The sequence below is a fragment of the Colletotrichum navitas genome, assembly GCF_030913465.1.
Source record: "Colletotrichum navitas strain CBS 125086 chromosome Unknown LY79scaffold_35, whole genome shotgun sequence".
Classification (NCBI taxonomy): domain Eukaryota; kingdom Fungi; phylum Ascomycota; class Sordariomycetes; order Glomerellales; family Glomerellaceae; genus Colletotrichum; species Colletotrichum navitas.
Genome location: NW_026850581.1, coordinates 270,978 through 283,723, shown reverse-complemented (window position 1 = coordinate 283,723; position 12,746 = coordinate 270,978). Strand labels below are relative to the sequence as shown.

General features: G+C 58.5%; 3 protein-coding genes and 1 non-coding gene across 4 annotated transcripts; 1 reads left to right on the top strand and 3 right to left on the bottom strand.

Annotated features, from left to right (window-relative positions):
- Positions 1-1,210: 1,210 nt before the first annotated feature.
- On the bottom strand, positions 1,211-3,578 carry LY79DRAFT_556135 (multicopper oxidase). Its single transcript, XM_060557988.1, has one exon. It carries the CDS (start codon positions 3,431-3,433, stop codon positions 1,316-1,318), a length of 2,118 nt encoding a protein of 705 aa, XP_060413473.1. The 5' UTR covers positions 3,434-3,578; the 3' UTR covers positions 1,211-1,315.
- Positions 3,529-5,696, top strand: LY79DRAFT_556134 (phosphoesterase). The gene is made up of 2 exons (XM_060557987.1): positions 3,529-4,402; positions 4,504-5,696. Exons 1-2 carry the CDS (start codon positions 4,000-4,002, stop codon positions 5,520-5,522), a joined length of 1,422 nt encoding a protein of 473 aa, XP_060413472.1. The 5' UTR covers positions 3,529-3,999; the 3' UTR covers positions 5,523-5,696.
- Positions 5,697-6,623: 927 nt separating this feature from the next.
- LY79DRAFT_t142 lies at positions 6,624-6,706 on the bottom strand. The gene has a single exon. It is a non-coding gene; the product is annotated as a tRNA-Asp (tRNA).
- A 687-nt stretch (positions 6,707-7,393) lies between these two features.
- Positions 7,394-12,169, bottom strand: LY79DRAFT_516924 (uncharacterized protein; the record flags this gene model as incomplete). Its single annotated transcript, XM_060554871.1, has 2 exons — positions 7,394-11,846; positions 11,910-12,169. 2 exons carry the CDS (start codon positions 12,167-12,169, stop codon positions 7,394-7,396), a joined length of 4,713 nt encoding a protein of 1,570 aa, XP_060413471.1.
- Positions 12,170-12,746: the final 577 nt, after the last annotated feature.

Genomic DNA, 12,746 nt, shown 5'->3' with positions numbered 1-12,746 from the left:
CGATCGCGAGGGTGGCATGATTCCTGGTCCCGTCGGCCGGAAACGTCGCGGGACTTGCCGCTGCGTAACTCTGCGTGTGTATGCCACCATGCTCGAGCCGCATTTTCTGTCCCTTGCCGCCCCGATTCCGGATTAGAGTTCGGGCTGTCTCGTGTCCACGCGACGAACGGCTGCAAGGGGGGCGGGTTGGAGAACTGCTGGGCAGCGCTTTAACTTACAACGTCGCGTCTAAGTCTGGCTTTGCCGCGTCGGTAGGACGATCGTCGATCGTCCTCGAGACCTCGATCCATCTTCGGCGTCCGTACGGACCCCAGACCGCGAAGAACGTCGAAAACGTCGCTCGTTCGACTTAACGTTCGTGAGAGCTTTATGCAGAGCAAGAGTAAACGCAGCAGACGAAAACATCAGGCCCGAAAGCCCCGGCCCCGAAGCCCCGGCCCCCGTTGCATCCCTACCTATTCGATCCAACGATGCTTTTCTCCGCCCAAAGTTGCCGACATCCACTGAAGAAAAAGTAAAGTTATTGCGCTCCCTGGCTTCTGAAAGCTGGTTCCGCGTCGGACACAGCCGGAAAAAGCACAGTATAAGCATCATGCCCGGTACTCAACACAACAAGAAAAAGGTTTCCAACTAGAACCACAGTACCATGGAATACCGCAACTAAACCCTCCCTATCAGCCAAGACAGAACTTTGGGAGTGGGGCACGATACGTCGGCGCAACGGGGGACTCCTCGATGCACGCGGGCTTGGCAGGGAAGCGGAGTCTCGAGACAGATCAAGTTAGTACTTCGCAGGTATGGCCCTGTTCAACCCATTCCTCATCTCCCAGCTTTTATCACGTACGCACCCCCTCCCCCACCCGCTCATAAGCTGGAAACCGCCTAGCTTGCCGGAGATGGTGTGCGGAGTCTAGAACCTCGCGGTCGAGGGATGCTGCCTCCCGCCCGGCGGCCGCTCCGGCATCTTCCGTCTGGGCTCACATGCGTGGAGCTTTACATTACGTTAGTCCAGCCGCGCGGGATACGCTCATATCCACCATCGCCAAAAGCCAATTTTGAAATTCTCGGTGTAATTCCGAGCAAAGGATGTCGTACTGTCGTCGGTTGACAGAGTTTCTTCCTCTCTTCCGCCGTGGCATTCCCAAGCTGTGGCGTGATGGACAACGAACGATATGGTCAGAGGTAAAGTTTATTGGTCTCTTTTTTTCTCTTTTTTTTTTTTTTTTTTTTTCCTTTCTTCGTCACGGTGACTATCTTCTACGGGCTTCTCGTCAAGTCGTCATGACCCTCTTCGCGACGTGGGACCGACGCCATGTCAGCCAAAGTTGCCGAACCAGACGTCATCGCCCGGCCGGACCCCCTTCTCGACCCCCGGCAGCCCGCACAGTCGCGTCTCCTCCTCGCCCACTCCCCACTCCTTGGACGTCTCGACCATGGCGGCGATGACCATCATCATGCCGGCCTCCGCGTGCCACGCGTTGTGGCAGTGGAACGCCCACATCCCGGGGTTGTCCAGCACGACCCTGACGGCGGCCCACCCGTAGCCCTGGACCGTCACGGTGTCCCTCCGCAGCGGGTTGCCCAGGACCCCGGCGGCCGCGAGCTCTTCCTCCAGCTCGGCCGCGCTCGCCGGCGGGTACCCCGTCGGGCCCTGCTTGAGGACGAAGAGCTTGTGGCCGTGCAGGTGGAAGGGGTGCGCCCCGTCGTCGAAGTTGCTGATGACAATGTCCACGGTCTGTATCCCCGTCGTCTGGTACACAAACTCCCTTTCCGGGTCGAAGGCGACGTCGTTGACCCCGGTCGTCAGGGGCGGCAGCAGGGTGCCGTTTTCGGCCTTGGAGGCCTCGACGGCCCGGTACAGAGCCGGCGACGTGACGTTGGCGTGCCACGTCGAGGCGTTGAAGAAGCCCCGGGAGAGCCGCCAGGCGCCGATTTCAAAGTTGGCGCGCAGAAACATGGACGCGGTGGCCTTTGGCGCCGGCACGACCTCGACGGGCCTGAGGACGGCGGCGTCCATATCCCGGCATTCGACTTCGGGGGCTTCGCCCCAGCTCTTGCTCTGCGGCTCCGCGTATGCGCCTGCGGCATCTCGTGCGGCAGTGCTCACGCCGCTCGGGCGTGCCGGGGAGCTGTACCGGACGACGGCTCTCACTTCGGGGTCGAGCCGGGGGTTTTCTCGCGCAAAACAATGGGTGACCATCCTGGCGCGCATCCAGAACGAGTCCGCGGCTGTCGCGTTGGTCTCCAGCACCACGCTGTAGCGCTGTGCCGGGAGGACATTGAGACGATGAAAGGGCTCGGGGTGGACGGCTGTGCCGTCGACCTCGGTGACGTAGAAGGGGTGCTCGTCGATCTCGACCTGGAACTCGGCGAAAGCGCCCGTGTTGATGATTCGCAGGCGATGGCGTTCGTTCGGGGCCAAGTCGAAGGACTCCAGCGACTGCAGCCGAGGAGCGTCGTTTTGGCAGTCCCAGCCGTCGAAGTCGGAGCAGTCCCGGTGGTTCCTCCCGTTGATGAGGCCGCTGGACGGCACGGGCTCCTCGTTCTCTCGGTCCGGTTGGAGGTAGTCCATCAACAACTCGGCCGAGGTGTTGTGGTAGTGGTCCTGGATCATGACGATGCGGTCAGTCGCATACGTGTTTTCCGGACTCGTCTCGGCTGCCGAGTGGATGACCAGAGGGCCGACGATTCCGTCGGAAGCTTGCACGCTGTGATGCGCGTGGTACCAGTACGTGCCCGACTGATTGTCGACGGTGAACCGATACGTGAAGGTCGCGTTGGGAGCGATCGGACACTGAGTGACGCCAACGGTGCCGTCCATCGAGTTCGTGCCGTTTTGTAGCATGCCATGAAAGTGGATGGCGGTGGCGTTCGCGGCTTCGTTGCGGACGTGAACAACGATGGTGTCCCCTTGATTGCACTCGACGAGCGGCCCCGGAAACTGATTGTTGATCAGCATCATGGGTCGAAGGATGCCGTCCGGATTCAAGGTCGCATCTTGAATGGTCCAGTGATATTCCCTGACACTTCTGGCCGCACTGAAATCCCAGGAAGGGCCGAGAACGTATTCGGACGTGTCCCTCAAGCGCGGCGTTGATGGGATGGGTTCTTGGACCACGTGAACTGGTGCCGCAGCTGCTGGGCTGTGCGTTGGAGTCGCCGGGAAGATCATGCCCGACGCGTAAAAGATGACGAAGAAAACGACGGCGCCGAACACGGCGGCAGAGAATCTGGTCTTCCGCGGTGTGTTTCGTCGGCCGCGTTCTTCATCGTGACTGAGACGGAGGAACGGCGACTTCTCGGAACGATCGTCCGCGAACACGCCGATGGACGCATCATCATCATCATCATCCGCGTGCTGGTCCAACACCGTCAAGCGGGTTGGTACGGGATTCGAGGGTATCTCATGCGTGCTTCCTCGTTCAAGGTCCATGATAGCCTCTGCTTGTCATCATCGCCGGCGCACAACGCTGAGAGCAATCAGGATGGGCAAACGGGTGTTGAAGGACGAAAAGCGCTGCCGCGCTGAGTGGGGGAGGGGGAGGGGGAGGGATCAGACCGCGCTCGGCGGTTCCGTCTGCGGGATGTAATATGCGGATCTTTTGGCCGTGTGTGTGGCGCGGGAATCTTGCAATGTCAATGTCACCCACCCCACGGGATGAATCGGCATCACCGTGCGCTGCACGTGTCTTCAGCAACCGTTATCGTTAGTCCGACCACCGCAGGGTTCAGCCCAAAGTGAATGAGGGGGAAACAATCAAGACGGGCCGACGGGTGACCACTCACCGAGCGAGCACGTTTAGCATGCCGTTCGATCCATCCGATGTATGGCGGCATAAACGTCAGGGACAGGGGAGGGGATCCCCGGCCTGCGAGAGTTTCCCCTCCCCCCCCAGTCCTGGCTTGCTGCGGTCTGCCTGCAGCAAAAAACGGTACTGATGCAGGCATGTCCGGTTCGGCGAGATATGTAAATAAGATGTTCGGGGGGTCCTGCGTTGGATGGCGGGCGCCCCCTTCGTCTTTAGGCCTGTCAAGAGAGACGCCTTCATCTTGTCTTGTCGTTCCTTTGGAAAGGGGGCTTCTTTTGCTGCTTTTCACCGACGACTCATCTCAACCTCCCCCAAGATGCGTTGCGCCACTCTCGCCGCCCTCTTCGCGGCGACCGCTCGCGCCGCCGTCGTCGACACCCGGGCGACGGCGACGTCCACCAACGCCTCCTCCTCCTCCGTCACGGACGGCGGCTGGGAGACGAGGTACACCGCCACGGGCGCCGCGGACGTTGCTGCTGCGGCCGCGACGGCCAAGACGAGCAGCCTGACGAGCAACGTCACGGGCAAGGCTTTCGACCGGTTTGTTATAATCTGGAACGAGAACACCGACTACGAAAAGGCTCGCGGTGATCGTAGGTCTCCCCCGCCCCTTCCCCCTCCCCATTGCTCCCTGATGTGTGTGTTCACGGGCCTACGATGGGGAATCTGCTAACAAATCTCCTCCCACAATCAGCCAACCTGTCCTGGCTGGCCGAGAAGGGCATCTTGCTGGACAACAACTTCGCCGTCACGCACCCCTCGCAGCCCAACTACTTCGCCTCGGTCTGCGGCGACTACCTGGGCATGCAGAACGACGACTTCAACCGGGCCGACCGCAACGTGTCAACCGTCTTCGACCTGCTCGACACCCGGGGCATCTCCTGGGGCGCCTACATGGAGGACATGCCCTTCTCGGGCTTCGAGGGCGTGGCCTGGGTGAACCGGCAGAACGGCGCCAACGACTACGTGCGCAAGCACAACCCGCCGGTCCTCTTCGACAGCGTCGCGTCGTCGGAGCAGCGCCTGTCGCAGATCAAGAACGTCTCCATGACGCAGCCGGGGCGGTCCCAGTTCCACGCCGACCTCGCGGCCGACGCGCTGCCGCAGTGGGTCTGGGTCACGCCCAACATGACGAGCGACGGCCACGACACCTCGGTCACGGTCGCCGGCTCGTGGACGCGCCGCTTCCTCGAGCCCCTGCTCGCCGACGCCAGGTTCATGCGCAACACGCTCGTGCTCGTCACCTTTGACGAGAACGAGTCGTACGCCCGCCAGAACCGCGTCCTCGGCATCCTGCTCGGCGACGCCGTGCCCCGCGCCCTCGTCAACACCACCGACCCGTCCTTCTACAACCACTACTCGGAGCTCGCCACCGTCCAGGCCAACTGGGACCTCCCGAGCCTCGGCCGGTGGGACGTCGGCGCCAACGTCTACCGCTGGGTGGCCGAGAAGACCGGCAGCGTCGTCCGCCAGTGGAGCGCCGCGGCGGCGGTGCCCGACCGCTTCTGGAACCAGTCGTACGCCGGCTTCCTCAACACCGACGCCCCCGCGCGCTACCCCAAGCCGAACCTGGCGCTCGGGAAAAACGCCGCCGGGAAGGGGGTCCTCGACTCGGTGAAGCAGACCTGGAAGGACAGCACGGCTCCTACGTACTACGAAGACACCATCCACGTCCCCGACGGGCTTAACCCGCCGAATGGCTACGCGGCCTGAGTGGTTGACTTGATAGAGTGATACGAAGACAATGACCAACTTTCTGGTACTGCCTGATAGTATATAGTATGCCGTTAATATACGTAATTCTTTCACTCACGCGGACTTGTCGTCATGACTTTGGTCGAAGTTTTGTTTTTAATCGATTCTCGCACCTAGTGTCACTCATCACCGTACCGTCTGGATCCCTTTCTTCCCTACTGAGGTACGAAGAGCAAGTTTCTGGACCGCCGTGGAAGGGTTGAGGGGGACACGAGTAGGGTAGAGAGAGTGACAGACCGACACATGCGGCTAAGCTACCTGCGACAAAAGTTCCCAAGACCTAGACCGGTTCCCCGCAGCAAACGTCACCCGGTTGGGCAGGTGAGCGTGTCGATCCACCTGGACACGCAGCAAGTACGCAAAAAGTCGTTGCGGTGTACAGATAGCGCACGGCATACATACAATTACATGTGGACGAGTCATCGAAGCGGGCTACTACGCAGACATCATGAGTTCCGGGGGGCGGGGGCGGCGCATCGGGAGTGGAGACGGACCCGGGCACGCGCCCCACATGGTCCTTTGCCTGCCCGCTTTGCGGAGGTCAGCGGCGCTGCGTTCCCCGTGATTGGGCGAGCGAAACCAGCGACGGTTCCCCCGGGACGCTCCCACTCGGCGGGGATGGCATTTGCGATGTGCAAGTATATCCCGTTTGTTTGTCCGTAATCGGCATCGTCGCTGGGCCCTGGTGAAAAGCTTGTATTTGATTCTGCTCCATAGTGCCTCCGATCCGCGGATGTATCGATTCATGGAGCGCGATTTCACAGCATAGAATCGCCAAGATCCGGGTTCTTTTTTTCTCTCCTTTTTTTTTTTTGTCTTTTTATAAACGGCACCGCCTTGGCGTTAGCTTTTGAAAACGGGACCGACGGCCTGCGGCGGTTCGAATGCATTTATATTCTAAGACTAATACAATTACCGTTGATTTCTAGACTTGAACAGACAGCGTAACCCACACCGAGTTCCTAAGTATTAATCTTCCAAGACTATATACATACATACATGTGCATAAATGAAGCGTTAGAAAAGAAAGAGGGACATATAAAGAAAAGACAAAAAATTCTCCTCGACGGGGAATTGAACCCCGGTCCCCTGCGAATCGTTTAATTGACAAGCAGATATCCTCACCACTAGACTATCGGGGATTATAGGATGTTTTCATCCAGTGATAGTTGGTTGTGCAAACGTGGGTAGCAAATGGTACATATAGTCTGTACGCTAGTCTCCCCACTAACAACACCACACGTACACATCCTGGAGGGGCACGAAGGCACCACCGTGCCTCATCCTCTAATACATTAGGTGTTTCTTCTTTTTATCAACTCCTCTCTTTCTCTCTCTCCCTCCCTCCCTCTCTCGTTCTGTTCCCTTCCTTTTCTTTTTTTTCCTTTTCTTTTCTTTCCAAATCACCGTCAACTAGGTAGCCACATCTAGCTTACATAATGAAACTCGTCCCGACCCGGGCGTTTCGTCCGTCAAATATACCCGGACGGGTTTCCCCGGATCCAAAGTTCATGCATAAGATGTCAACGGTCCGCCCCAGAATATAACAAAAATAGAGATGGGGAGGGGGGAAACAAATCTTCAGACGGGGGTTTCGAATGCCCAGTCTGTGGTCAGCATCATTGGCTCCGAATCCCGTCCATTGACGTAAAAGTAAAAGGTACCTTGCCAGGTAACGGGTATTTGACTATCAACTCAAGTTCCAAATTGCCAGTTCCCACAGTTAAGGGAGAAAAGGCTACTAAGTACAAGTCCAACTCGCTCATCCATGCACGCATACGCATACGCATCCCCGTCCCCTGTCAACGCCTGCAAAACAAAAGTCTCTCCTAAAACATCGATGATGGCATGCGTTGCCCTCGTCCGTTGATGCCCGGGTTGGCAGGCATGGAACTCGAGGGGATAGACCGCCTTGCGCTCGCCGACCTTGTCGTCGCTTGGTTCGCCGGAACGCTCTTGGCCCGCGAGCTAGCCCTGGGTGCCCTGGTTTTCTGCACCCGACCGGAGCTACGCGGGAGACTGCTCCTCTTGTTGCCGTCCTCATAGTCGGCATCGATACTGTCCTCCGCGTAGTCTTCCTGAGGGGGCGAACTAGATGGGCTCGACGACAACGTGACCACTTGAGAGCCAGGAGGGACCGCGAATGGAGAGCTCTTACGCACTCGCTGTCGCAACAGTCTGCCGCCTTGCCTCTCGACAAACGGCGAAGATGCCGTCTTTGCAACTGGCTTTATGTCGGGCATATCTGCCGACTCAGACAGCGGCGATTGGTCTGGTCGGCCGGAGGCGGGAAAAAGCTGCTTTCGGGTCTTTCTAAGCTCCAGAGGCGCCTCGTCTCTGCCATCTTCCTCGTCACTGTCGGTTACGTCAATCCGTCGCATTGCCGCCTCGTACTCCTCGTTGCGCGGCAATTTCGAGTCGCGAGACGTGAATGGGACCAATGCTTGGGCCTCGGAAGGGCTTTGCGTCTGGTTGTGCAAGTTCTGTTGCGAGGCGGTCCTCGCCAGACTTGCCAGCGACGGAAGTGACTCGTCGGTTGAGGGCGGGGCAGAAGTTTCCTTGTCCCGAGTAGGTGTTTGCCCTTTGGCTTTCGGTGTCGCCACGTCGTCGTCGAGTAGGAGAGAGCCGTCGCCCATGTCGCTAATCTGTTGGAGATCGTCGCCGCTCACATTGAAGCCCAAGTCGTCGGGATCAAGCTGCCGACCGCTGCGAATGCTACTCGCAGATGAAGATGGTGCTGCAGCCCCTCCGCCAGTGCTTCCTGCAGTAAGGCCGAGCTCTTTCTTGGGCACATGCGTCGCTACCTTGACCATGCTTTCCTGGGAAAGGGGAGACCTCGACGCAACGCGAGGATGGCTGGCGACCTCCGCCATCTCCAGCAACTGGCGGGAAGGGCTGCTGGTCTCTTGACGGAGGACGGAGGGTAAGACGTCCTTGCGGAATCCTGCGTCCTGGATCATGATGCTGATCTCGTGGCGGCGGTCTGAAGTGATAGAGAGAGCGTTGCCGTTTGAATTCTGCGACTCCGTGTCTTCTGTTGGTAGTTGGTTTTCATCGTTCGCACGGGTGTTTGCTCGAGGGGTCGACATGTTCGCTTCGGCGATTGCTTCTACATTATCGGGCTGCGCATCGGGGCTGTGGCTAAACCGAGGGTCTGTGGCATCAAGTCGGACATCACTGTCCGCGAAGACTCGAGGCTGTTCGTCATCCGTATTAGCCTTGGCTCGATCGTCCTTTGCATCGATTGGTAACTGACTTCCATCTATATCCGCCTTGGACCGGCCAGCGTCTTCTCCGTTGACCTGGTACGGCTGGCTGTGGTCATCGTAAACGGTCTCATGAACAATGCTGTCGGTTAGAGGAACGCTCGAATCCTCGTTGCCGGCGGGTTTTGCCCGGTCTTCCAGTGGCAATTGCACGATCTTGGGCTCGATAAGCTCCGCGTACTGTAATCTGCGGTAACCCTGGTCGAGCTCATCGTCCGCATCATCGTCGTCGTCATCGTCGTCGGGTGCCTCAAACCGGTCGTACACCCTCTGCCCTGTTTCTTCGTCGTACTTTTTCTCCGTCCTGTCGACTTCTCGGTCTCGGTGGGCCAGGAGAAACTCGAGATCGGTCGCCTCCTCATCATGTACTCTAACAAGAACGCCGGTCAGGTTGACGACCTCGGGTTGCCAATTAGTCGCCGAAGACAAAAGCCACTGCTTCCAGGTGATGACCATGCCTAGCTTAGCCTCTCCCGGCCGGAGATCGGGAAGCGTAGTCAGGTCTGCGGGCAAGGATGGAAGATCGTCAATGTCCGTCGCCTGGCTTCCTTCAGCTGCGGTCTTGGCTATCAGGGGTTCGTCAGGCGGATCATCGTAGTTGAGCGTCGTATCTCCTTCCTCCAAAGGCTCGGCTGCTTCCGAGAAAGTCACGCCCATGCTCTCACCGGTTATCCGACGCTTCTTCGACGCTTGAGGGTCTCCGTCTTCGTAGAATTGCGCTTGATTGCGCTGTGCGCGCTTACGTTTCCCCCCGCGCTTATTCTTCGATCCGAACCATTCGTCTACCTGCTGTTGGGGGTCCCACCGCTGGACAAAAGGAAATGGCGGTTCCGAGAGCTCAATCCCGTCGTGACAGCATTCCACGGCTCGGTAAGCGATTTTCTCGCGCCAGGCTTCGGGATCTTCCTCTATCGATTCAAGTGTCTGAGGAGGCTCGTTATGCTGCGACAACGCCTCGGCCAGACGGGCGTTGGTGTGCGGACGAACACCCTTCATCAGGTCTTGTCGAATCTTGTCTTCGTCGGCCTTGGTCTTGGGGTTTTTGAGGCCAAGAGACCCCATGAGCATTCGACGCGTGGCACCAATGTTTGGCTTTATCCGACGCTGGGCCGAAGCCTCGGCTTGTCCAGCTACATTCTGCGAAGCCACCATGGGGCCAGCGCCGGCGGTGGAGGGGAGGCTATGTTCCCTCTCCCACGGGGTTGAGTCGGAGAGTCCCTGGAAACTCTCCTCGCTGGTATGATCGACCGGGCGGTCAGAGGCAATGGCGTTAAGCAGTGCTTGCTTTCTCGCGAGGAGCGATGCCTCTTCTGCACTGGCCCCCATAGCCGTGGTCTGAGAAGGCTCTTCGCTGCCCTGAGCCGACCTTGACTTGCCAGCCGCCAACTGCTTGGCAAGTTTGCGCCTGGCATTCCTTTTCTGGGTTTTGGTCAATCCTTGTCCAGGCGGGACGGTAGGTTGCTCATTGGCAGGTGCTGCTGAGGCGGCCGGTGTGGCTTGAGGCAGCTTGCGGGACGCCTGTGGTTGGGAATCCTCCAAAATCTGGCGCTGGCTGGTGAGGGTCTTGCTAGGAATCTCCTCAGGCTCAGAGTCCGAGCTCGAGTCATCGCTGCTGCTGTCCTCGGACGAAGAATCAGAGGACGAGTCTGACGAGATGGAAATCGCAGCATCGTCCTCTGAGGGGCCATTCTTTGCGGCCGCGACACTTGACCCATCACTGCCAGATCCCTCCGACTCTGAATCATCAGTCGAACTGGAGGCATCCTGGTCCACAGAGTCGGCGTCCTCTTCGTCCAAGACGGATCCGCCACCTTCCGGCTCACTTGATCCGTCATCTTCTTCGTCTTCATCTTGGCTGCCATCGCCATCATCGTCATCGGAAGATGAGGCCGCCGAATCGTCGTCAGAAGACTCCTCCGCCTCTCGATCAAGGTCGGATGTTGCTGCGGCGACGCTAGAGCCAGAGTCCGAGTCCGAGTCCGATTCGGATGCAGAACCAGAATCGGAGTCTGATCCCTCCTGGCCACTTCCTGGGCCACGGTCCGCTGCAGCAGTATTATGGTTCAGCGTTATGGAGGCATCCTCGTCGTCTTCCTCCTCATCCTCATCATGCGCCGTCGCATGGGAGGCCCTCTCGGATGGGCTCGACTCTCTGAGGACAAGTTCCCGTCCCGTGCTCACGTGCTTGTGCGCGTGCGCGTGCCGAATAGGGCTGCTGGACAAGCTTCGCGCCTGGTGATCTAGGGTTTGTTGCAGACTAAGGCGGGCAGCGAAGGTTTTGCGAAGTTTGCGATACGCCCTCGCCGAATTCGCATCATACCTCAACAGAGTCTCCTCGATGGCGGACACCTGCGCACCCGGGAACGCCGCTTTCAAAGCTGCTATCTTGTCAAGGGTGTCGAGATTGAGGCGGTGTCTGGTGGCTTGTCCTCCGGACCTGACAAGGGCGTTGCCGGCCGAAGGTACGAGAGAGTCCCCAGAAGCCTCCGCCGAACGACTGTCGCCCGGTCCACTCGACGCCCTCTTGTTCCGGATGTCGCGGAGTTCTTCGAGGATATCGCCCTCGCGGACAGCAGCGTTGTCTTCTCTGAGCAGACGCAGCTCATCTTGGATGTCGCCGTCGTCCGAGTCCATGTTGTCGTCGTCATCCTCCTCCTCGGCTCTATCCAAGTCGGGGTCATAATCATGCTCGACGTCAGAGTCGCTGTCAGAGTCGGCGTCGTAGAAACGTGTGCGCAGCTTGACGCTAGCCGGATCTTCCTGGGCTCTTGTAGATGCATACTCCAGCATGGGACGCTCCTCGTCGTTTTCAGGCAGGGAGTCTTCGTCTTCGCTGCCATATGCGATTCGGGCCTTCTTCCTGGGTGGAAGGGTGACGGCAGGGCGGTCTCGGGGGGCTCGGAGCCAGGGTCGTCCAAAGGCAAGGCCGTCAACGAGATGTCTTCCGTCGATCGATATTTGATGTCTGCCACTCAGTCGTCGTCTCTTGAGATCGCCAGTCAGGAGAGGTCGAACACTAAGTGTAGAGCGTTAGCTTGTATCCAGTAGCAGAGTGTAAAGTAGGGCAGAAGGAGCCTACAGGACGTGGTCATCGTCTTTGAGAAGCTTGGACACAAGATGGTAGTGGACGCATTCGAAGGCGTCGCCGGAGGCATCCTTAAGCTCCACGGCGTAGTCCTCCAGGCCCCATTCGCCGCTCTCCAAGGGAACGACTTCGTTGATCTGGGCAAGGAGCTTCGAGATGGTGAGGTCCTCGTCGGCGGTTGTATTCCAGAGGAGCTTGACGTCGGGCACGCCATGGCGCCGCACCACGAGACGCAAACGCAGGTCCTTCTCCATCTTGGCCGGAGATGGTTCAATTCGTGGCGCGCGGGGTGTAATGCATGGAGGGTGACAAGGTCGCCAGCCGTGTGTCGCAACAAGGCAAGGTACAATCGGGGATTAAGAGGAAATATGGCAGCGGAATAGAGATGCAACGGGAGGTAGAAGAGAAGAGACGAAATTTTCCCGATTTGGGGGAAACTCTGGGATTAGACGCGGTAAGATGGGAGAAGAGAATGAATCAATTAGACGCGCGTGGGTAACCGTAGGCAGGGGAAAAGGTGAGGTGAAGCTCCAACCGCGACTGACTGACGCAAATTTCTGGAAAGTGGGGCCGGGCCGTTGCGGACGGCCGCCTAGCAGACGCCACCCTGAAGGCTCCCATACTGCGTGCGTCGTGGCTGGTGGAAGTGGCTACGCAGTGTCTCACCCCAACACACAGGGCAGAACGGAATCATATTCATACCGGTAATCATAATCATACAGCAGGGCCGAGAGAGAACACAAAGAAAGGGAATTCCAAGACGTGCGTGGTATCCGAAAACACCAAATCATATTCATCTCTGTCTCGGGCTTCCTCCAAGTCATCCTGCCT